Source organism: Lepisosteus oculatus, chromosome 25, assembly GCF_040954835.1.
Source record: "Lepisosteus oculatus isolate fLepOcu1 chromosome 25, fLepOcu1.hap2, whole genome shotgun sequence".
NCBI lineage: Eukaryota > Metazoa > Chordata > Actinopteri > Semionotiformes > Lepisosteidae > Lepisosteus > Lepisosteus oculatus.
In genome coordinates, this window is record NC_090720.1 from 7,857,640 (window position 1) to 7,880,923 (window position 23,284).

Genomic DNA, 23,284 nt, shown 5'->3' on the forward strand with positions numbered 1-23,284 from the left:
TACACTGGAGGTGTCATGACAGTGGCTTTCTCCCATAGTCATATCCTTTGTCCCTTCATCTGATTAGTTTTCAGGGTATATTTTCCAGCATTCTTATTAAGAAGCCTTTGCATTAAACCTGGGCAGCTTCAGGACCTAAGAGAGGTCAGATGATTAATGCCAGTAATGAGCAGGGCTCCGTCCAGAAGGAACCTACTGTGACTAGCATCTGCTTTTCACCGATTACAGTTGGTTGTTTTTATGATTATAATGCTTTTGAAACATGATAAAGTCTGGACCTCATACAGATGTATCCCACCCCCACTGGGGACAATGATAAATGCAGTTAATGGTTATCACTTGAACACTGCAGAAATTAGCAATGAATTGTTTCAATTACATTTTGCCAAGTCATTATGACATTATTAAGAATTGAAACGTTCTGTATTATTAACTGCAAAATAAATGTAATATGAAATCACTGTAGTATAGTTGTCAAACATTTAATTTTCCACACCACAGGATTTTAACAAAAAATCAAACAATTATTACATCAGCTTTCTATAATTGAAAATCATTATCTGCACATATGTTATGCAGTGTGGATCATTTTAAGGTCTACAGTACAAGCTCATATGATTCTCTGTCAAATATATGTAATGATAATTATTTATTTCTAATTCAGAAAATTAAATAACTTTAACAATTATGCATAAGATAAGTCATTTTACTGTAATTGTATTACTTGCCCACCCTGGTAGATGGAAGCGATATTTAATGCTGTATAGATTATTTTCAAGTTGGTCACCCTAGCAGGCATTCAGTGACTTCTAAACCCACAGATGTCAAATCAAAGCAGAATTAGTGCCCAAGTGTCGTACCAGACTATTTATTCCATTTTTGGTGCAACAGCTATCTACTATGGTCCCATTTCATTTCCGCTTATTTTCAAAACATTTTTAAACTGGTATACATGTAATAACACAAGCAGCGACCAGTCATAGGGGACCTTGCATTAGGCTCATACCAAACAAAGGCAGAGAAACTGAGTAACTTTTGCATGTTTTATATATCTATAACTACAGGTTGGGTCACTATAAAGAAAGCTGGAATACTACAGTAAGAGAGAGTTTTAGAATTAGAATTTATAATTGTATTTTTATTGTTCAGCTTAGCAATTCTTCATCCTGTTCATGTATTTTAATATCTACATTGTTGTGTGTTGTGCAGAAGTTTAAACAAGTGTATATCTTGAGATATATATATATATTCATATGCAGCATACAGTAGGCACTCCCTGGAAATAGCACATAGACAAGTGTTGGGCTTTGGATAGACGGGTGGATGCAAGTTATATTTCGGAGACCACTGTGCTTAAAGATGAGCCACATTCTGACACAAAATTCTCTTAGGGTGTGATAACAGTGATGATTTAACTTAGATAAATTGGGGTAGATTTACTAGCAATACTAAAATCCATTTTTTTAGGCTGCGTATGCCATGTTTCTGCTTTGTTGCTTGCGGCAAACAGTTTAGTTTACTTTCTGCTGTGTTCACTTAAGATCTGAACATCTTAGTAGTAACTGATTATAAAGCACTGTCTCTTGGGTGACTGATGTGACAGCACAACTCATTGGACTATAGCTATAAGGATGGCAGTACTGTACATTGCTTGAATGAGAGAACAAAGCTCAAAAATATGTTAGTCGTTTTCTTGCCTTTATATTATTTTTTTACATATTCTTCACAGTAAAAAGGAGACTTTCTTTCAGTGCAGTGTACTGTATGCAATGAATTCTACAGAGTGGTGCTCAAATACAGCTCAATTCACAGTATGTGAATACCACTGCCTTATTTTAAAATCAATCATTTCTTTATCTGAAGGCATGAAAGCCCTTAACACTGTGCCTGTGAGCAGGTGGTAGAACAGTGCAGGAGATAAACTCCCATTAAATTTTGTTTAAAGCGTTCATCACCTTCTAAGCTTTATAAACTTCTCAGCTTTTAATTATCAATGTTTTTCTATTATATCATTTCTTGGTGTTGCTACATATTTTGCATCATTCTTTGTTGTTTTTTTCTAACATGACAGCTAAAGGTCTTGCTAAATAGTTTCTTTTACCTCAATCACTTCTTATTGAAACTGAAGGAGAGGAAATTCCATGGGCAATATAGCACTGGAACATTTAAATGGGCAGAAGTGCAACTCTAATTACACTGCTCCAGCATGCTTTTCAGTAAATTTGAAAAGCCCTTTGGAAGTAATTTATTTGCCTGTGTAGTTAAACAGCAAATAACCAGGTTGGCCACATTTAGAAATCTATGACATGAGCGCAGCAGGGAACAGCATGTTGTAAATTACTCCTTAACATTCAAGTGTTTCGCCTTTTGGTTACTAAAAATGTGGCAAAGAAACTTGGAGCTTCAGAATGTTCTGAAGTTGCAATGTCTCAGTGTTACAATAGGAGCAAGTGTTACTGACATCAGCCAAGCCTTCTAAAGTTGGAGAATACGTCATAAAGTTAAGCCTCACCAGCAGTAGGTGGTCCGACGTTTGTGTTAGTGCAGTTCATGTAATTTTCAGTCTGTTAATTACTCACTCCCTTGGCTAATGTACAGAAGGTGATTTTGCTGGGTGATATGTTAGTTAATTACCTCATTTTTCAAGTATTAGATAGTGATGCTGCACTAATCCCTGAGCCCAGTCTGTCCTCTGTTTGGAGTTCATGATACTGAGTGAATGAAGACATCAGCTGTTTTCTAATGTTCCAATTGACTCCTGTGGGACATTTCTGACATGACTTTCTGAGGTGTTACTGATAACACAGCCCTGTGATTTCCTTGTCCATTTTAATGTTGTTTTTCATCCAAATGACACCTTGTAAAATAAATATAAATTAATATAGCAAGTTATATAGTATATAGTAATATAGTAAGTTTAACAAAATATACTTATATTTTCTTTTGGTATTTAAGGATGATTTCTTTTTCAATGTATCCTTGCATCCATTTTAAAATCAGCTTTAAAGAATTTTTTATTATAAGAATATTTCGATTCAGGCAAATAAAATGAAATCATTAAATGAAATGATGTACAGTACAGCATGAGTTATGTGTATACTTATGGGAAGGTTCAAAACTGAAACCAACGAGTGAGAGAGTGAAAGAGACTGAGATGACACACATGAGCTGAGATGCATAAAAGGTAAGGTTATGTATTAGACTGCAAAAGTTAAGAGTAAGATGTTTTTATACAGTATGGGGTGTGGTGAGGTACTGTAAGCCAGTGTACATTCTCTGACTACTTTCACAACTGTCTGTGAAGTAAAACAGTGGTCAAAACTAAAACAAAACAAAACTAAAAGTCCCTTTAATGCAAAATAAACTAAATGGTTAGTGGAATTTGGGAATAAGCAAGAGGCAAGAAGTAAGATGAGGCTCTTTTAAATAGTGACTGTTATGCCTTCTGGTTTGTGTTTCACTGTTGGTTCTATGGACATCCACTGGCTCAATTCATTCCTTTTGAGGATTTGAAAACATGGATCAGGTTCCTTTGTAGTCTTCCCTGTTAAAGGGAAGGATCAGATTTTTTTTCAAGTAGAAGGTTAGCAATACTGCAGAAGTTCAAGGTCCAAACCTTACACTGAAATGATATAATACAACTGGTTTATGTAGCCAGTGCTCTGTGAAACCTCTGCAAATACCTTGTTAATCATTCTAATCTGTAATTGTAGGGATAGTCTCTAATCTGGGTCTGTTCTCTCTTGGAAAAAATCCAAGATTTTTTATTTTCAAATCAAAAGTTCAGTTTTAGATTGTAGATTTCTCTCTTAGGATTGGATTGACAGCTGCAGTTCCTGAAACATGAGTGTGTGAAAAGCTCAGCAACAGCCCAGAAAGAAGACATCTACGATCTTTTCTCCCAGCACATGGTTTAACTTTTACACAGAAAATACCAAAGTTTGGGACATTTAGTTACAGTATGAGTGCATCAATTATATTTGAGAAGAAGATGGATCCTACTTACAGGACCTTACTCCCATAATTCACTTTAAATATTGTCATCTGTAGCAGGGGAAGATGAATAGGTATTGTGTCATTCCATTTAATCGAGAAAACTTTTCAGTCATCACCAGTGCCATCTTTGTTATTTCCTTGATTTTTTATTCACTGTGCTGAATACATAATGATATCCCTTAAACAGAGAGTAATAGTAAGTATTATCTCTCATATATTTTAGTATTTTTGGTATGCAATTTATTTTAATTGAGCTTTAATCCCCCATCCACCATTCTTTGAATATCCCTACACAGCTTAATATCATCCTAGCTGTAGTACTAGAATTTATCACATCCCATAGCGTTATCTACTGTGCATTCTGTTCAAGATGGGTTATGCTTGAAACTGAGAATGTCTTGAATTCAAATTACATTTCCGTCTTGTTTTCTCTTATGTCCCATGTATTTTATAATGAAGAATTTCCTGATGGTATTGTTTAGTTAAGTTGTTAGCGAGGTTCAGATTGCAGATAAGGTGTAGGCAAAAGGCATTTTAGTGATTTAAGGTTGAAATGAACATGACTCATTCCTATGCTGCTTGGCTGTTGGAGGGCTGCAAAATTGATGATGCTGTTTATTGGGACATTTTGTGTTGGGTTTGTGTATTGATTTCCATTTAGTTCATCCAAAAGCTATTTGCAGAAAACCAATTCCCATTAATTGTAATTAAGACATCTGGTTTTCTTGTTATGTGGACCATGTGTGGCATTAACATGGTTATTTTAGGACCAACAGTGAAACACAAATTAGAAGACACAAGTGCAAACTAAGAGTAAATGCATTCAAAATAGAGACTTTTTATACTGTACACATATTGATGTGTACGTTTGGAACAAGCAACTCAGCCATGTTGCTGATACTTTGGCTGCTTTCAAGAGACAGCTGGATGAGATCCTCAGATCAATTAGCAAATAACCAAAATGGAAAGACAGGACAAATAGAGCCCTGTCATTTGTAACCATTATCATGTTCTTATATTCCTTGTACGTGATAAATTATAGTCAGGCCTTGTGAAAAAGAGCCGAAGGGATTCTCAAACGAGAAAAAAGTCATAATTTTACACCTCATTGAGTGCATCCTTGAGTCTGTAGGCAGCAATCTGAGCAGACACGAGGTCTGTGGGCAGACTGGTGTCTCTAATGAAAGCAAAGGACAGGGGAAGCCATTTCTCATTGTCTGTGCCAGACAGAGTGATACCCTTCCCTCAGCTTTGTTGCTGAGGTGGTTCTCAAGGACAATTTTAATATGAGGAGAAAACCCTAGCAGGCTCAAGCATCTTGTTTCTCTCAAGTTAGATCCTACATAGAGTATGATCAATTGGCAGGAAATAACAGTAGTATGAACACAGAATTAGTTATTTACTGTCATCAGATTCATTGGACTATTGCTCCTTACTGTTTGTACTTACTCTCAGAAACTGGGCATTTTTTTCCTCTAAAGAGAAAGTTCTAGCTCAAACTTATGTCTTTGAGCACTTGCGTTAAAAAAAAAAACAGGCTATTAAAAATAAAACCATTTAATATGAATATGTTCAAATACAGTAACTGTAACCTCCTCCCTTGTGAATGGAAATAGCAGAATCAGGTTCTAATATGTTTTTTTCTTTACTTGCTTTATATATTATTGGCATATTTTGTGCTTTGTTGCTTTCTCTTATGGCTGTAGTTTTAGATGTGCGCCGTGCTGTTTTTTCTTTATAAAACCAATGGAAAAAAAGGTGGTGCTCTAGATCAAGAAACTGCAAAATCTGGGACCATGACAGAAAAAAGCAAGTCATCCTTAGGACTTTTGTTCCCCCATTCAATTCCAAACTTTAACATTTGTATATTAATTTATAATTTTTAAAATTATGATGATGAAGGATTACAATTTATAATGAATGCATGAAATATTAAAAGTGTAAATATATAGTTATTCATGCATATAAGAAAAGGGTCTAAAATCATTTTGAAAAAAAAAATCATGTCCCAAGATGGATCTTTTCTCCAGGAAGGTAAAGGGTATCTGTATTTATGAATATAAATAGAACACATTAATCATAATGTAAAAGGTACCATTTTCAAAGCCGTCTGAGTACAGTACACTCCAACATCCAGAAAGAGTTTTCTTTGTTTTTACTTGGCTTTATAAAATCTTTTTACCGAGTGCAGATAATTGCTTAGATCATCAGTGTCCCCATGCCTTGTTTTAAAAATATCTATCCCCATTCCCAGGACAAAGGGAAGCAAGTGCTGTATCTTTTGGGTATTTTGGTCCTTTTTAATAGAACAAAAAAGACCAAAGCGCCATTTGCCTTTATTTGCTTTTGGAATATAAAACAATGTTTGGATATTAATCCCAGCGTTTCAAAAGCATTACATAAATGAAGACTTTTTTTTAACTATGAATGTTTTTGGTACACGTGCAATTGTTTTTATTATTGTTAAGCTTCTTATTGTGAAATTCTGAGTGGTAATCCAGAATTGTCAGTATGGAAATTCCCTCTATGCCTTGAATATCCACCCATGGGGTTTTCATGATGATAACAAACGTCTTTGCCGGGAAGGAAACATCATATTCAGCACTGTTGACTCATGCCCAGCAACAGAACTACAGTACCTGACTGCCTTCAAGTACCACATGCTGATGATGACAATGCTCTTAGATGTTTGGAATTCCAAACCTACTCCAAAAAAGCCTACTCAAAATTGAATGCTCAACTGAAAAGCTGTTGTTGGGGGAATTTATAGTGCAGTGAAACCTGTCGTTCCTGAGGGCTTGATTTATGGGCTATTGTTGTAAAATCTTGAGAGATGTGCAGTGTGCACTCAGTCATTTTTTAGATGGACGGGGCAGTTCTGCACTGGGAGACAGAATGGAAGGGTCTCCTGGAATAATTTTCCCCAAAACGTCATCCCCAGCCCTTTACTTCTGCCCATGCAGCCTGCCTACAGCCGTGAATCACAGACACAAATGCTCAAAACAGGGTTGGGTTGCAAATCATACGTATGTGCAGTCCAAGAGGTGACACCCAAGAAGTGGACTTAATTGTTTACTCTTCAAACTGAAATCTTTCTGGTGTCAGAGACCATATTGAACTGTTTCTTTGTATTATGTGCAAAGTCCTATTCTAGATGAACCTATTTTAATGTGTTTTTAGTGGGTTGGAGCACCTGTAACATGGTTCTTCTGAAGAGTATTCTGGATCTGCAAGCTTATTTTTTAAATGGATGAAGTGTATCTCACATATTGTGTGGAAACATCTAAATTTTAATTTCTATACTTTAGGTCTGAGGTTGTGAATTATATTTTTCCTGCAGAGAGTTCTACTCTGTGCAGTAGGGCCAGTATTCTCACTCTTATTGATATAAATGAATTAACATTATGTAAAATATAATTTCTCACTTTCAATAAAATATTATGATGATGAAATAATTATTGTTACCCAATAAATCGTATCTGTTTGTATTTATTCACATATTTATACGCACCCAGTGTCCACATATAGTACTTTTATTAATCAATTTACAGATGTCTTGAAGAATAGAATGTAAAGCATTAAACTAATCATTTTCATTTGGGAAGTATGGCACACATGTTTGCATACTAAATTTTGTTAATATGCTCTTGAAATGTACTTTATATGTAAAACTTAGCCACATGTTTAAATAAGGAGGTATTGTTTGGTGTTGATGTTCTACCAGGAGGTTGTAATTGTAGTCGGTGTGTCTGTAGAATGCTTGTCCTGCTGTTGCTCTAGCCATCCCACTATGGGAGATACAGTATGATCAATTGGCTTGACACAAGGGAGGGAGCTTGCAAGCCCACTGTTTTCCCACAGAGTGAGCAAACAGACTGGTAGGTCAGGGCTCTGATTGTTGTGGAGCCCTCCTGAGACAGAGTTTGAATCCAGTGTTCCACTGCCCGTCAAAGGACTTGAGCCCACTGGATTTCTTTAACATACAGCAATGACACAAAACCCCTCAAGCTCACATAAAAATTCTGAAGAGACACACAGAGGACTGAGAAAAAGATTTACACTAGGTGTTGTGACACTAGGATGTTTGAAACCATGAAACTGTCCCGGCTGGTGTTTGAAGCTGCTTTTCCTGAGATCCTTAAAAAAAACAGCTGGATGAGACCCTGAAAATCCATAAATTACTACAATACACAAACAACAAGAAGGGTTGTATCTCCCTCTTTCGTTCTGACTTTCTTTTCTTGTGTCCTGCATGTGACTGCCAGGGAAGACTGTCGGCTCTATGGTATAGCTGGAAGCAGGTGTCAGGAAACCAATTGGTAGAATAGGAGGATCCTTATCCTTATGCAGGAACCGTGAATCCTGCAGAATGCGGAGTAGTATAGGGACAATCCAAAATACGTAATCCAGGGTCTTGGTCGATATGGGAGGCAATGAGTTCGGTAACAAGGGAAATCCAAAAGACAACCCAAAGACAAAATCCAAAAGGCATGGTCAAAAGGCAGAAGCAAAGATTTGGTACCAGGAGATGAGTCAAAAAGGCTTAGGAAACACACACAAGAGAATACTACAGGAGGCTTCTCAGTAGTGAGCAAGGGTTGGTGTGTGAGGGAACTTTAAATATTGAAGGTAAAGGGATGTGGTTGGATAATTGGTCCGGGAGTGAGAATTTGTGGAATCTGGTGCATGTGGGAATGTGACGTGTTCAATTAGGAATGGGAGTGTGAAACAGTGGGTTTGGGAATGCAACAGCGTTTGCGAGGGAGAGTGTGGAGGGTGAAAGGAATGGAATGGTGTTTGCGAGGGAGAGTGTGGGACGTGACAGCAGAACTGGAAGTTATTGCGCTGTTTTTTTTTTCTGAGCTGCTTAATATATCGACATGACATATACATGCACCACCTGGATAGAAATCTGGTATTGTTTGCAGAACTCTCAAACAGTACAGTGTGGACATGTTTAATTAGGTTACACTAGATTTCCAGTTGACCTTCTAAATGATAATGTTTAACAGGTGGTCTGACATGCCCAAACAGTATAAAGAACAATAAATCACCAGTATAAATCTTCACTATGGCAGCAAATAAAGATAGATCTGAGCTGGTGTATGAGGTAACCCCTGGCAGACAATGGCAACCCTTCTTGGTCTCAGGATAACGTGCTTATTTGTCGCTTGCACAGCAATCATTTGGCAGCTCCTTATCATCCTTTCAGTGTCACGCAGCAATGTTTGTTGTCTGTTTTGCTGGGTCAGGTTCTGTTTTGCCTGGTATTTCATCTTTAAAGCAACGATCCACAAAAACATGAAGAGTCTTTCTAGGAGATTTTAAGCTATACCTATTGCAAGTAACTTAACACTGCAGAGAAAGAACAGGTGCTTGAGCTTTTGGCAGTGTCCCTAGGTGGAGGTTTTCATTGGGCCAGACCAGCTGTCCAACAGGCTATGATTTAACCACAACATTTCGAACACACTTCTTGTACCCTTCCAATGTATGTCACTTCAAAATCCGCTGTGGGTAAAATGAAAGTCGAGAATGTGTTTGTTCACGGTGTGGTTGTGCAGTGGAATTCATACAGAATGACCTCCTTCCTGGAACACTAAAAGAGAGAGTTTAGTGACATCCACGGACCTAAAAGTCAGGTATTAATGATGACGCCCTTTCCTAGACAGTGACAGAGATTAAGTGTAGAATTTCTAGAAAATAATCCAAAAATGCACTTCGACAACGCAATAGCCAGTTAAATATGCCCTCTGTCTGAGATGTCCCTGGCTCGCAGTCTTCAGATTAACCCAGCCCAGAGAACTGTAATGGTGACTCATGATAGCCACAGTGATGTCTGTTTTTTGCACATGCTGAGCTGATCTAGTTGACAATATTTGATCAATTATTTTCTAAATTTGTACAAAATAACATTTGCCAGGTCTCCACTTACTGATTATTTAAATCTCCTTTTTAACCCTGCAGCACCATAGTTCTTTTGGGAATTTTGTTTCTGGGCAATAGGACTCACTCTGCTCTCTTTGTAAAAGCTTATCAGAGACTGAGACACTCTGACCTCATTTATGAAACTGAGAAACCATTTGCAAAAAATTGTGATGCTGTTAATAAGGAAAATGCATCTTGTTCTTTGCTGTTCAGAAGAGCTGTTCTAAAGAGCTGCACCAACATTGAAGTAGTCCCACACATAAGCCCATGAGCTTGTTTTGCATGTGGTAGCATTCAACCCCCACAAATAAGACCATGTCTAAATGCAGAAACACATAAGAGCATTTATCATTATTTCTGAAATTTACTTTCTCTCCCCACATCCTATTATCTGTGATTTGGCATGTGTATTTTTACTTATAGGAACAGGAGTATGTCTTGTATTATAAATTATCCTGAAAGCCTGAGAAGAGTTTTTTTTTTTCATAAATCAAAACCAATTGAGGCCAAAACTGACCCTGCTGTCTGAAAAATATATAAAGTATGAATAGAAGTAGGGAAAACAAAATTGCACAGTCATTAAAAGCTAAAAGAAAGAAGCAATACAGGCCAAATAATTATCTTATTGCAAGGAGGTATGGAATGTATTGTGAACCTTTTGAAAGGATTCATATAGAGAGCAAACTACGTTTAGCTGAATATATTTAGTCTCTGTTTTTGCATTTTGTTGCCACAATTTTTTTCTTAATCCTCTCAGCTCCGTGTTCTTAAATTTGTCCAGCTGGGCCACCTGCTGCATGCCGAATGTCTCTTCTAAATGGGAAACATACGCAATGTTGACAACAGAGAAACAGAGACACTCCACCATTTCTGGGAGCGTAAATTATATAGAATTATTGATATCTGTAATCCAGGCTGTTTAGCAGCTATTCCTACCGATCCTTGTACAGTAAGTGTTCATGCACTGAAGCAGTAAAGGAACATTTTTATGTATTTTTTGCAAGTCAAGTTGTGCAACTAAATTATAACTTGAATTATTGCCCTCTAACTGCATTGCCCTGTGTTAGTGTACAGAACAACAGCTATTTAAGCTGCTGCATCCTCTGAACTCCCAAATCCCTCACCCAAGCTCTCATCATATGTCACAGTTTTCAAAGTCAGTTGTGAAATCTGAAACCACACATAGACTCACATAGTAGCGTTTCATCCGATAAAAGGTTCAGAAACAAGAAGGAATGGAGAAGCCAGACATGGGCAGCTATTTCAAAATCAATAGAGTGACATGTCATTACTAAAAGCACTACTTGCCTCCCTCTGACCTCCTCCTGCTGTGCTGTATACAAAAACTTTCCAATTATTCTATAAATTCATGATATTCGCCTACTGTGGCTTACGTGTTCTTTTTTTCCCTCATATAATACAATATTTTGTCCACTTTAAAGGAGATGTTGATCAATGTTTGCTTTTCATTATAATACAAGTTTAAGTACAAAACCAGAATTCTTGTAGAATTCTCACCTGAAAAGTAGTTTTCAGTGTGAAACTGAACAACAGTGTTTTTTAAAGTACTCACCCTGCATAGTGTCCACATTTCATTAATTTCTATGACACTTTTATTAACTTTTAATATATTATCATTATTGAGTACATCAAAAAGAGCCTCTCGTTGATATGGAATGGAGGTAGCAAAATATTTCACAGGCTGTTAATTAAAGAAGACATTTTAACATACATCAATTGACTTGTCATTACGGACACTGTAATAAAGATATACTGCTAAAATAAACACTATAAGATAATTTATCATGGCCATACCTTGTAAAATAGAAAGTTAGGTTTTCTGTTGGTCTCAGAAAGAAGTAATTGAATTTAGAAATCTGGAAAGGACAAAAAGGGAAGTAGTTTATCAAATTAATGGTTTCTATATCCTTTCAAGGGTAATTATACAAAATATAGTTTGAAATAAAGCCAGAGATTCAATTACCTTGAAAAAAATACCCTTAATATGATAAGGTCAGACCTGATATAAATGATCCCAGGAAGTCACAAATGATGAGTCCAAGCTGTTGTTGATTTAGACAAGAACAGGAAATTAACAATAATTCAATCTGTTGTTTCCATATTTAAACTTATATTTTTCATTTACAAACATTTAAATAGCACTTTCACCCAAAGCAACTTATAGGTGCACCAATTTATTCTAGTGGGTATTTTACTAAAGCAATTGACGTGAAGTACTCAGGGGTACAACAGCAGCATTTAATCTGGGATTTAAACCTACAGCCTTCCAGTGGTAAATCCAGAAACCTTATCACTGCTCCAGACTACTGATCATTTGTGTGTTTCTGTTCAAGTCTCAGTTACGTACTGTACAGTAAGGGAGACTCTACAGTATGTCACAGATGTCGGAAGGGCAAGCCATGGAATGACTAGGAGAGCAGATGAGATCCTACTGTATGTGTGGTAATAGGCAGGTCTCACGACATCCGTACGCTCAATGCTGAGCCAGGAGCAGACCAGACACAGGAAGTAAATAGGCAACACAACAAGACACACTGGAAAGACATGAATAATCACAGGGAACTAGGAACAGGAAGAGCAGGTGTACACCTCTAAGTGTAGAGGGTGTGACACTCTACAAAGGTCATGGCTTAGCCAACAGGAAGTACAAGTGCACACAAACATTTTTTAATTTTGTTCATAATGGATGCTCAATAAAATGTAAGTGACCTCAGTTTGCCATGATCATTAGTTTCAGTTCACCTGCATATCAATTTTCATATCAACAGTAACAGTACAAGCCTTTTACTTCTGAGTGAGGGTGGGCATTTAAGGCAATATTGACAGACAAATGTTGGGCTACACTACACATTGTATGGGCAAGCACGATATTTGGGAACTGAGTCAGAGAGTGTTGTATCAATGTTATCCACAAAAACTAGAGAGTACGTAAATAGCCTCCTCAGCAATTGGACAATCATCATTTATTCCTCCTTTGTACAGTAGATATGGAATTAAAAAATAGTCCTTCTACAGTATCTTAGTGCTGAAAATACTCATTTTTATATTTTCAATGAATTGATTTATCAAACGAATTAAATAAATTATTAATTATTAAATTAATGAAATTAATGTTAATTAAATAAAAACATGACAACTAGCACCATGTAGAATCAGCCTCATGTTACATGCATACAATATGCCATTATTGACATTTCTTTAAGATTATAGCAATATTGAACTAAGTTTATTAAAATACAAAAATACAAATAAGTAGGTACTATACTGTATGTGATCTACAACCCCACTCAAAATGACAAAGTATTGTAGTATTGCAGCATCTTCATATTACATTACAGTGCTGTTGTGTTACTTTGTCACACTAATTCAGGGCAAATACTAATGATTTGGTCCATATGCAGAACATACAACCATTCATCATGTTGCAGTGCTGTAGTGCATCTTGGTCACATTAATTCAAGACAACAATCAATTATTTATTTTATGTAAAGAAAATGCACAGCAAATTGTAAACAGTTATTTTTCAGAAATAAGTATTCATTTAATACTCCTCACATTGCAATTGTAGAGCTAAAAATAGTCAAGCCAATGAAATAATGTTAGGGGTTATAGATATCATCCTAACTTAATCTACAGTATATTAGCTACATCACATGAAAATATCAACCTAATTAAGACTGTGCAAACATAATGTTTTCAATTTGCCTTAAATGTTTTGTTCATTTTAAAACTTCACCGTCTCTGAAATACATAAATCTTTATTTTCTCAAATTAATTGCCTTTTTTTTTTACATTTTTGCTCTCAAGTTTTTTGTTTAGCTCTCTTTCACTCCAAATATTTTCTGTCTGCTTGTTGCAAAGGAGCATGCTGCAACTGCATTGCTTATATTATCCTGTTTGAGCTTCTTATTGCCGGGTGTCAAGAAAAGGATCCCTTAGTAGAGAAGGGCAGTATGCACCTTGACTTGTATTGCTTTTCATGATTTGTAGTACAGGGTGGTGCAGTTGTAAGCATTGCTGCTTCACAGCCCGGGGGCCCTGAGTTCAGTTCCTGGGGTGCTATGGGTGTGGAGTTTGTATGTTCTTTGTTTGGGATTCCTTCAGGTTCTCCAGTTTCCTCCAAAAGTCCAAAATTTACTGGTAGGTTAATTAGCTTCTGGGAAAAAATGTCTCTGGTGTGTGCATCTGTGGTGTCTATGTGTGTCCTGCAATTGACTGGTGTCCTGTCCAGGGTGTATCCTGCCTTGTGCCCGTTGCTTGCTGGGATAGGCTCTAGCTTCCCCCCAATCCTCTATTGGATAAAGTGATTATAGTGTATATTGGATGGATTGATTTACACTGTGTCAAACCTCAGAAAACAAATTTAGTAGATGAGCATCCTAATCTAGATGCATGGCATCTTCTACCCTCAAACCAAGATATTTTAAGCTGTGCATTCAATAATTTTCATGCTGACAAAAGTGCACTTCCCTTTTCTATACAGTATAAGGTTTCTGTGCCAAATTGAAAGTAGATTGTGAAGCCGCAATTTAATTAATGCCATGATCAACACTTTAGAGTATCTGGGAGTCATTGCACTTACTGGAGTTAATGACCGAAGACATTGAATGATAGTGAACATTACAAAATGATTTGTGTAAAACAAAGACAACTATCTTGGTGAGAGACATGCAACAGGATGGATCTCTTGACCCTCACTTTTAATTAACTGCTGTATATCTGTCAATCCCACACAGAATTACTCACTCAGACAAAGTTCTAGGTTTTACATTAGCCGTCACTGTGGCTCATTCGAACAGCTTTAAGGCTGAGCCCAGGGATTGTCCTTTAAACAGTCCATGTCCAACCCTCTTCTTTCCCTGCAGGAGTGGATGGCATGGAGTGCTCCCTCCCGGTGGATGGGCGCAGAGTGGCACTGAGCCAGCTATCGGTGGACAGTTTCCGCGAATGCCAGCTGACCCTGACCCTCACCGACTATCTCATCATCATCTTCTCGGGCATCTCCGTCTCGGTGGCTGCCATCCTCGCCAGCTTCTTCCTGGCCTCCACTGTGCACTGCTTCCAGCGCTGGAGCAAAGCGAACAAGAGCGATGAAGAGGACAGCGATGACTGAAAGAGGCGAAGCTCCCTTTGACAGCCTTGTTCTTCACAAAATAGGGATGAGAAGTGAGCTCCAAGGCTCCAGGTGATATCCGCCATGTCGGATCTGGTTGGTCTGAGCAATGAGAAGGGTAGTGCTGTAATTAATGAGGTAGTTTGAGCTATTAGTGCATTTGCTATTATACAACATTGACCAGGATCACACTAGAAGCAATTGGTGGGTAACATCAGATAGAATTAAAGATAGAATTATCTTTTTTATTCAGCATAATAGCTGGTGTTCCATTGCATCATTCCACCTGTGCAAAATGGTGTTTGTACTTTGACGTATGCTTCCGATCTTGTGCAAAAATGCTGGTGTTTGTTTTCACTAGAGGCAAACTGGATGCATGCTGGATAATAGAAGAATTGGTTGGTGGTTCACAGTTTGTCCACAGGGAACAAATCAGGCCCACATGTACTAGCCGTTAAATACTTCTCATAATTAACAATGATACTTTTCGACAAAGACTCATTAACAACATAAAAACAACAACAGATGGAACAAACTAAATTTAGTTTGCTGAAAACAGTGAAAATAAGGAACCCTGTACATTAATATACATTTTTTCAATCTGAGGCATGCATGCTCATTAGCACGAATATACTGTACATTCGTTATCACTTATTCTTAAACAGCTAAACAGGAAAAGTATTTTATGCTGAGTGTATGTCTATGTTAAGCAGCAGTAATGTCATGAGTATTGTTCAGAAGAGGCACAGTTTCAAGGGAAAGTGCAATATCATGACTTAAGCTACCAGAAAATACCCGTGGGAAGTGTAATTACATGAGGTATGGCTCTGTGAAACACAGACAACAGCTAAAACTGCCCCTTACTGGTTCCTTTTATTTTCCGCATAAAATAAAATTAACGTGAAAAACGTGAAAAAGGGATAATTAAAATAAATTAACCTGCCATTATTTGATCAGATTTCATATCAAAGGGATATAATCTGTTTATCATATGTTTATGTTGAAAAATAGACGTGGAAATTATTACTCGTTACTGGAGAAAACAACCGTAGTTCAGTGTAGAGCTCAACTAGATTAAAATGTTTTAAATTACAATCAAGCTTCAGCCACTTGCTGTGACATCTCATGAATTGCACTTTATAGGTGAAAATGGTAGCATTTTATACTGGTTCATGTTCCGTTTAAAGAAATGAGTTTGTCAGAGACTGCCAAAGATTAATTCAAAGTTTCAGGATAAAGTGAAAGTTTAGTGAGTCCTGCTGTACATTAAAATGTTATTAATTCCAGTGAAGTTACATATTACCTACATAGGATTTCTAAGTGAACTGCTTCTGAATTCATTTGAACTGATCAAAGCTGTGGAGTTAATACTAACTCTTAATAAAGTGTTAATGATCTGCGTAAGTGTGTAACATGCTGGCGTTTTAATCAAATTGGAGTTTGTAATGCTTAATTAGTAGGAGGTGCTATTGAATAAGTGACCTATTTTAAAGTGCTGATAAAGCATAGATATGGACTCATTTCTTTCATTGCTGCAAAGGTTAATAATGGACCAAAAAGCATAGTCATGTATTTGTTGGCTTTTTCATCGCTGTGGCCAAAAGAGGTTTTAATCCTCTTTTGTAAGTAATTTCAGTGTGTTGTTTTTCTCACTCTTTTACTATTTGAAAGATTTAACACAGCAAACATATTATTCAATATATCCCATTGACTTGTATTGTAGCTGAAGATACTACTTGTTCTGAAAAAAAAACAAGCTTTGAATTCATGCTCTCCACTTTCCAGGATGTGTTATTGTAATGGAGTCATTCTGATTTCCAAGAAATACATCAGTCTCGCTTTAGTCTAGGGGTTGCTAAGCTGAATTATTTCTTATCTGTGTTCATTTTGTGATCTTCTCCCTGAGGTTGAATTATTGTGATGTTGGGCTTTAGGCCTTTTTGAGCAATTGTGTAACCACATCTATGCTCTCCACCTGACTGAAAATACTGAATTGTTGGTATTTTACAAGAGCTGATGTCAAATTGCCTTGTACAATATAGGAACAACCTAAGTTGCTAGAAAAACAGGATAACAAAGGGCAGGACAAAAGGATTACAATACAAATAAGTCAAAATCGGCGAAAAATTCTATGAAAAAAGAATGCATGGCATCCTTTCAAAATTTCAAGTTTGGAAACTAAATGTTAAGCCTTCCTCTTTGAGTGCCAGATACAAGGGTTTAAGATACACACAACGATATTCGGTCCATAGAGAATACATGATAAATGTAATTGATGGGTACATGATAATGTCTGAAGGGTACAAAGTGGAAAAAGATAGTGGAATACATTTGATGGAATACATTTTTAGTCTGCACATTATCAAGGGAAATAATACCATCTATGTTTCATTCAAAGTTACTTTTCCACATTGAAATAATAAGTTTAGGAATTCATGGAATATATATTAATTCCTACCAAAGCCCCACTGTCCCTATTAGTGATCTTATTGGCAGAAATACGTGAACATTTGCTGCAATTGTTCTGACAAATTTAATATCAGTGTACAATTACAGTAGGTCATCAGTCGTTAAAATCGAAAGGGGTCAAACATTTTTGTGGTGGTATTACTTTAATCACTTTATCTTCTACTAATTAATGTGCTTAACAGAGTACAGTACATTAAAAAATATGGTAACATTGTAAACCTGTGCTTGATAGTTGATCAATTAGGCAGATGGTGGGAAATGTAATTCTAAATGTTAGTCAGTATTACCGTGTACTGTGCCCAAATTTGAGCTGCTTTGTTTTTCGATAATCCAGAAACAAGTTTCCTTTGTAAACAAACCATTACAATGAGATTGCAATAATGACTAAGGGATAGGATTCACTGCATGACCTGAGCATATCCATACATATGTCTGCATAGTCCTTCACATATTCTTCTGTTTAAGATAGAGCAATTGTTTGCAACCCCTAAATTGTGAATGAATCATCCATACGATTTGTACATGCTGGATAAATTTGTAACCTGTAACAAATCCTTCGTCTTGTCCAAACCTTTCCTCTAATTTCAGATTTTAAGCAGAACTACGGGACACATTCAAAATTCAGGTACAACTCAGTGCTGTAACTTACAAGGTAGTCGCTGTTGTTATCTACAAATTGCTCCTGTGTGTTTGTATCTTGTACCCCCTTGTACAAAACATACCTAACTCAGATTACTGTGATTATCTGGATTTGTTAGTTTTCATTTAAAATATTCAGTATTAGCTTGAAATGTCAAAGGACACTGTTTGGCAAAAACCTGTCCTCAAGAGGTATGAATTTTAAAAGCAGAGTAAGTGGGTTTTAGGCAATTACAGCGATTGGAGTGCAGTCTGTTTTGTTAAACGTAGACAGTTTTGTTCAGAGAGCTGCAACACGTGCTTATATTGTTTGGAATTGGAACCCGCCAGTCTGACAGTTGGTTAATTAAGGAAGGAAAACACTTAATCTTACTGAAAAACAGTGCATACCTACACATCTAGAATGCCTGTCTTTTGTATCATAGAATTAGGCTTTCAATCTATGTAGCCAATGTTTAACTACTGTGTAGTTACCATGGTCTTAATGTACCTGTATTTTGAGTGTATTATGGTATGTTTTTTTATTGCTCTTTGAATTTCCTATAAATTCCTTTTAGTTCTATTAATTTCTAAGTGTTGCATGCCACCGCCACTCCCCTGCCCCCATGAATTTATTTTATTTTTATTTATGAGAATTTATAGCAATGAATATATAAATGCTAAAACAAATGAACTTTTTGACATGTAATTTCATTATTTTTGATTCTACTTTCAGATTCATATGTATATTTTTTTATAGAGACAGTACGGAGTGAGTCCTCCACAATGTTACTTTAAGAAAACCTTGTAAGACTCCCAGAAATGGGGACTTGTGTCAACTTCATTTTCTTGCCCAATCTCCTTACTTGGTTCCTATCCTATGGTGTGATCATTCTCTAGTATTGTTATTCTTATTTATGCCCACAAGGCTCAAGAATAGGAGAAACAACAGGGAATGGCCATTCCTTTTGGTACATACATTAACACATACTGTAATACTTAGCTGTTTCAGAAAGCAAAATTGCTTCTCTATTAAACTTCCTGGCAATCAACTTTGGACAACCTTTTCAGATTTTTCTTTCCTGGATGTTTTTTTTAACTTGGCCAATGGCAATCTTAATAGAACCTACAACAGAGATTGTACTGTACATTGTAGGATATGGAACCAGGGAGAAATGAAACAACAGGAATGGGCAGATGATGGAAATTAGTCCTCAGAGATGGTACAGTATACTTAGTGTGAGGCCCTTTTCATAAAGCATTGGCATGTGCAGAAATTTAGTGCATCCCAACTCTTTATGAAGATCTGCCCAATATGATACTACCAAGTACACTAATTTAAATTCCAACGGAGAAGAGATTAGGCAAACCTTATTAGCTAAGATTTCTACATTTGTGAGTGCATCTCTAGGTACCATCTCACCTTTGTTATGACTATTAATATTATATTGTTCTTAGCATTTTATACTGTTCCTATTTATACCAAAATGAACTCTTTTTGCTTAAGTAATATAAATCCCAATAGCCATGCTGTAAAAATATTGAAACACTGTAAGATCAAGGTATATATGTGTATATGTTTAGTAAAAAAAAAAACAAAACCAAAAAATACATTTTTTAAAGACTCGCTTGTTGAGCTTGATTATTTTCTTCATTGCAGATCATCGTAGGGGTCCATTGAAAGCCATGACAGCTTACTGACAAGCCAGTTTTACTGATATGTACAATCAGAACATTAGAAAGACCACAGATAAGAAGGGACCTTTCAGCCCTTTGTGCTCAATTATTTCTCTTTCTTTACCACCATCACCACCTCCGAAACAGGGGAATTTAGAGCAGTCAGTCAAACCTAAACTTGTATATCTTTGGAAGGTGGGAGGAAGCCAAGTATCTGATGGAAACCCACGCAAACCTCTCTTCTTCTAGTTTAATTTGTACAATGAAAAAATGTTGAGGTGAGCATTTTAAAACAAGCTCACACTGGGTAGCTCGCTTGAGGTGGCAGTGAAGGAGCTGGACTTTAACTGAACCTCTGATGCCACAGCTTTTTTTTACTTCTGTAGCGCACAGGTGATTTATTTCCACTTCTGAACTGTCAACGTGCTGTAACATCTCCCTCTGCTCATTGGAGCAGCTACATCAGGGAACTGAGATTGCAGAGTGTTGCCTCCCTAACCCTCCCCTCAGGTATAACAACATATTTCACGCCTTGGAGCCAAGAAAGGACTCATTACTCACCAGAAATAACCTCTTTTGTGCAGCCTGTGGAATTTTACAGACAAAATGTGAAACTAAGAAAATTGCAGTTCATGTGGGATATTCACTACAATGCCAATTAATCACAAATAATGATAAAAATAGCAACCTGCAGACAGAGAAAGCACTTGCCAAGAATGTGTTTAAATGTTTTGAGAGTGTTTCAAAGTTATCGTGAAAAATCAACCCTTTTACAACAAATTTTAACGGGGAACTTCAGACATATATTGATAGATGCACCAGCACATACAGTAGATAGATGAACAAATACATTAGCAGATATTCTTAGATAGGTAGCCATCCATTCATTTTGTAACCACTTTGTCCAATTCTGGTCCAGGGCAGAGACAGGGCCTATCTCGCCAAGCAACGGACATGGGATGGGGTATTGGGTACATCCCTGGATGGGATGCTGTTACCATGGCAGGGCGCAGACACAAACACAGACACACTCACTCCAGGTCCAATCAATCTACTGTACCAGTATGGCTTTGATCTGTGGGAGCAGACCAGGGCTCCAGGACAAAACCCATTCGAACATAAGGAAAACATACAAACTCCATGCCGATAGCCCCCTGCGCTGGGAGAGATCAATGCTAACCACTGCATCACTGTGCTGCCAATAGATTAATACACCCTACTTAAATACACTTGACAAATGCTTAAGGCATTTAACATTCCATAGGGGTCACCATCTGTCATTGAGACAGAAACTCTTTAATGAAGCAATGTGAATCTGTGCTGATAATCAATCAGCGATGTGCAATGCTTATAAGGTATCAAAAGGCAACTACTGTATAAATACCTCCCTTAGAGCTGCATCTAGGAGTTGCCTATCAGCCAGTTGAATTCATACATTTTACCTTAACCTCAGTCTAACCCAAAGAACCCAAAAATAACACTTTTTATATTATGCCAGTCACAAACAACAACAACAACAACAACAACAACAACAACAACAACATAAAACAGCCAAAATGTGGTTTTCTTCCCACTTTGCGACTTCTCAGGATGAAATTAACCTTTACATTGTAGCTCGTGCAAGCTAACTTGAACCTCATGAGCGAGAATAATTAATTAAAATCACTGGTGGAATATTATATATCTCACTGTCTTAATAAGATCAAGTTGCTCTAAAAACTCCCAGAGTCTCATTTGATTTTTTCTTATTAAAGGGAATGATGAGAGGAGAGTAAAATCCCAAATGGCAAACAATCATGTCTGGGATATTGAGACACCATCTTGCTTGATTTGGCAGTGTCTATGAAGAAGGATTCCCCTTCCAGCTTCCCTTAAGCATATCCAATGCCATTTACAAGCAAAATGCACACAGCCCTATAACATCTGCAAACAGTATTTTGTTTTTCATTTCCCTTCTGTGCCTTTGAGCCTAATTTGTTTTACAGGGACTGAAAATCAACAGTCAGCTGTGGAGCCTGCTGAGAGGCTCTCTCAAATTTACTTGGAGAGCTCTTCCATTTATAACGAACAATGCTAATAGCTCCTAGATTTCATGCATCACAGTTGAAGAGTTGTCGTAGTACTACCCATTGAGATATGTCACCTAACATTAAGGTCAAGCAGGGCAGACCATGACCTAGAAGGTGACTGAAATATATTTCTTCCATGTTTGACATTTAGATTTCCCTGCTTCAGGCACGTCTTAGTAGTCATTGGCAACCCAAGCCAGTCTCTTTGTGGAAAGCACTGGTTAAATATGCTTTTTGTTCCTTGTTGTTTAAATGAAAAAAAGCAAGATTCAAGTTGCAAGAAAAGCCACTCAACATGGATGGTGGTGCTTTGAGTTATAAGATTGAGCAGGAGACGTGAGGACTCTGCCCACCTACAGTACAGTAGGTGCTTGTGGCACGAGATTATCTGGCAGGAGTGTTTCTAGGTCACATGTCCTTTGCATGCAAGGTACGTTACTTTACGATATCTGAGTCCTCGATGGGATTGCTTTGTGATGCCTAAAGTATCTAAAATTAATGTCTTGATTTTACTTTTAAACGCTGGATGTAAATTATGTTTAAGCAACTTTTAGTAATTATTGCCTGAAATCTTTTACAAGAACAAGGACAGTACAATTTGTTTTGCACCCCTGCCCATACACACATACTGTAGGACACAGGCACCACACGTATTACTTTCTCTCCAGCTATATTCTCTTTTAGGGTTCAGTGTAAGGGGCAAAAAGGTAAGTACAGTATACATCAATGTCTATCTTTAGGTCTTTTTCAGTTTTCATTCTTTCAGAGAAAAAAAATAATTGTAAAATCAAGAACACTTCATTTCTGTTCTTTACATTAAAAAAGGCTTTGGTAATCACTGAGATGGTAATAAATGCTGAACATAACTAACAATATGGCTAGGTGCTTTGAACAGAGATAATGTCCACAGGATTATGTGCAGAAAAAAATATTAAATACTGTTTTAAATGTCAATACATTATACCCCCATATCCTACTGTATGAACCATATGCTGCATATGTTGACATATGAATCGATACTATTGTACAATTGTGTTGTGTTATATGAAACAGAAGGAGAAATACCCACCCCCAGACCCCACACAAATATATTAAGATTCAGTACATTTATCTAGAAATAAAAAAATGGAGCATGTAAAAAAGGAAAGGTCAAAGGATTTAAGCATTTTAAAACAAGAATGTAGTGTATATGACAAGACTGCAAAGCTTGTAAAAAATTGTGTAAAGCATGCACAGTATCTCTGAATTGAAGGAGCAATATACATCATTTATATTTGTGTCCTAATTACTGAAATTAAAATGTAAATCCTAACCTTTAAAGCAGGCACAGTGGCAGAAAGGTACACAGATTTCACACCACAGTATACATACTACTGTTAAATCCTTACATTGTCAC

At 36.8% G+C, this 23,284-nt stretch overlaps 1 protein-coding gene across 1 annotated transcript in view; it reads left to right on the forward strand.

Annotated features, from left to right (window-relative positions):
* The window catches only part of LOC102697192 (leucine-rich repeat-containing protein 38), a 35,403-nt gene extending 15,636 nt beyond the window's left edge, over window positions 1-19,767 (forward strand). The window contains exon 2 of the mRNA XM_006641928.3: window positions 14,808-19,767. Within this exon, the coding sequence (XP_006641991.1) occupies window positions 14,808-15,055 (248 nt within the window). The 3' untranslated portion in view covers window positions 15,056-19,767. The remainder of the gene's footprint in view (window positions 1-14,807) is intronic.
* The last annotated feature ends 3,517 nt before the right edge of the window (window positions 19,768-23,284 follow it).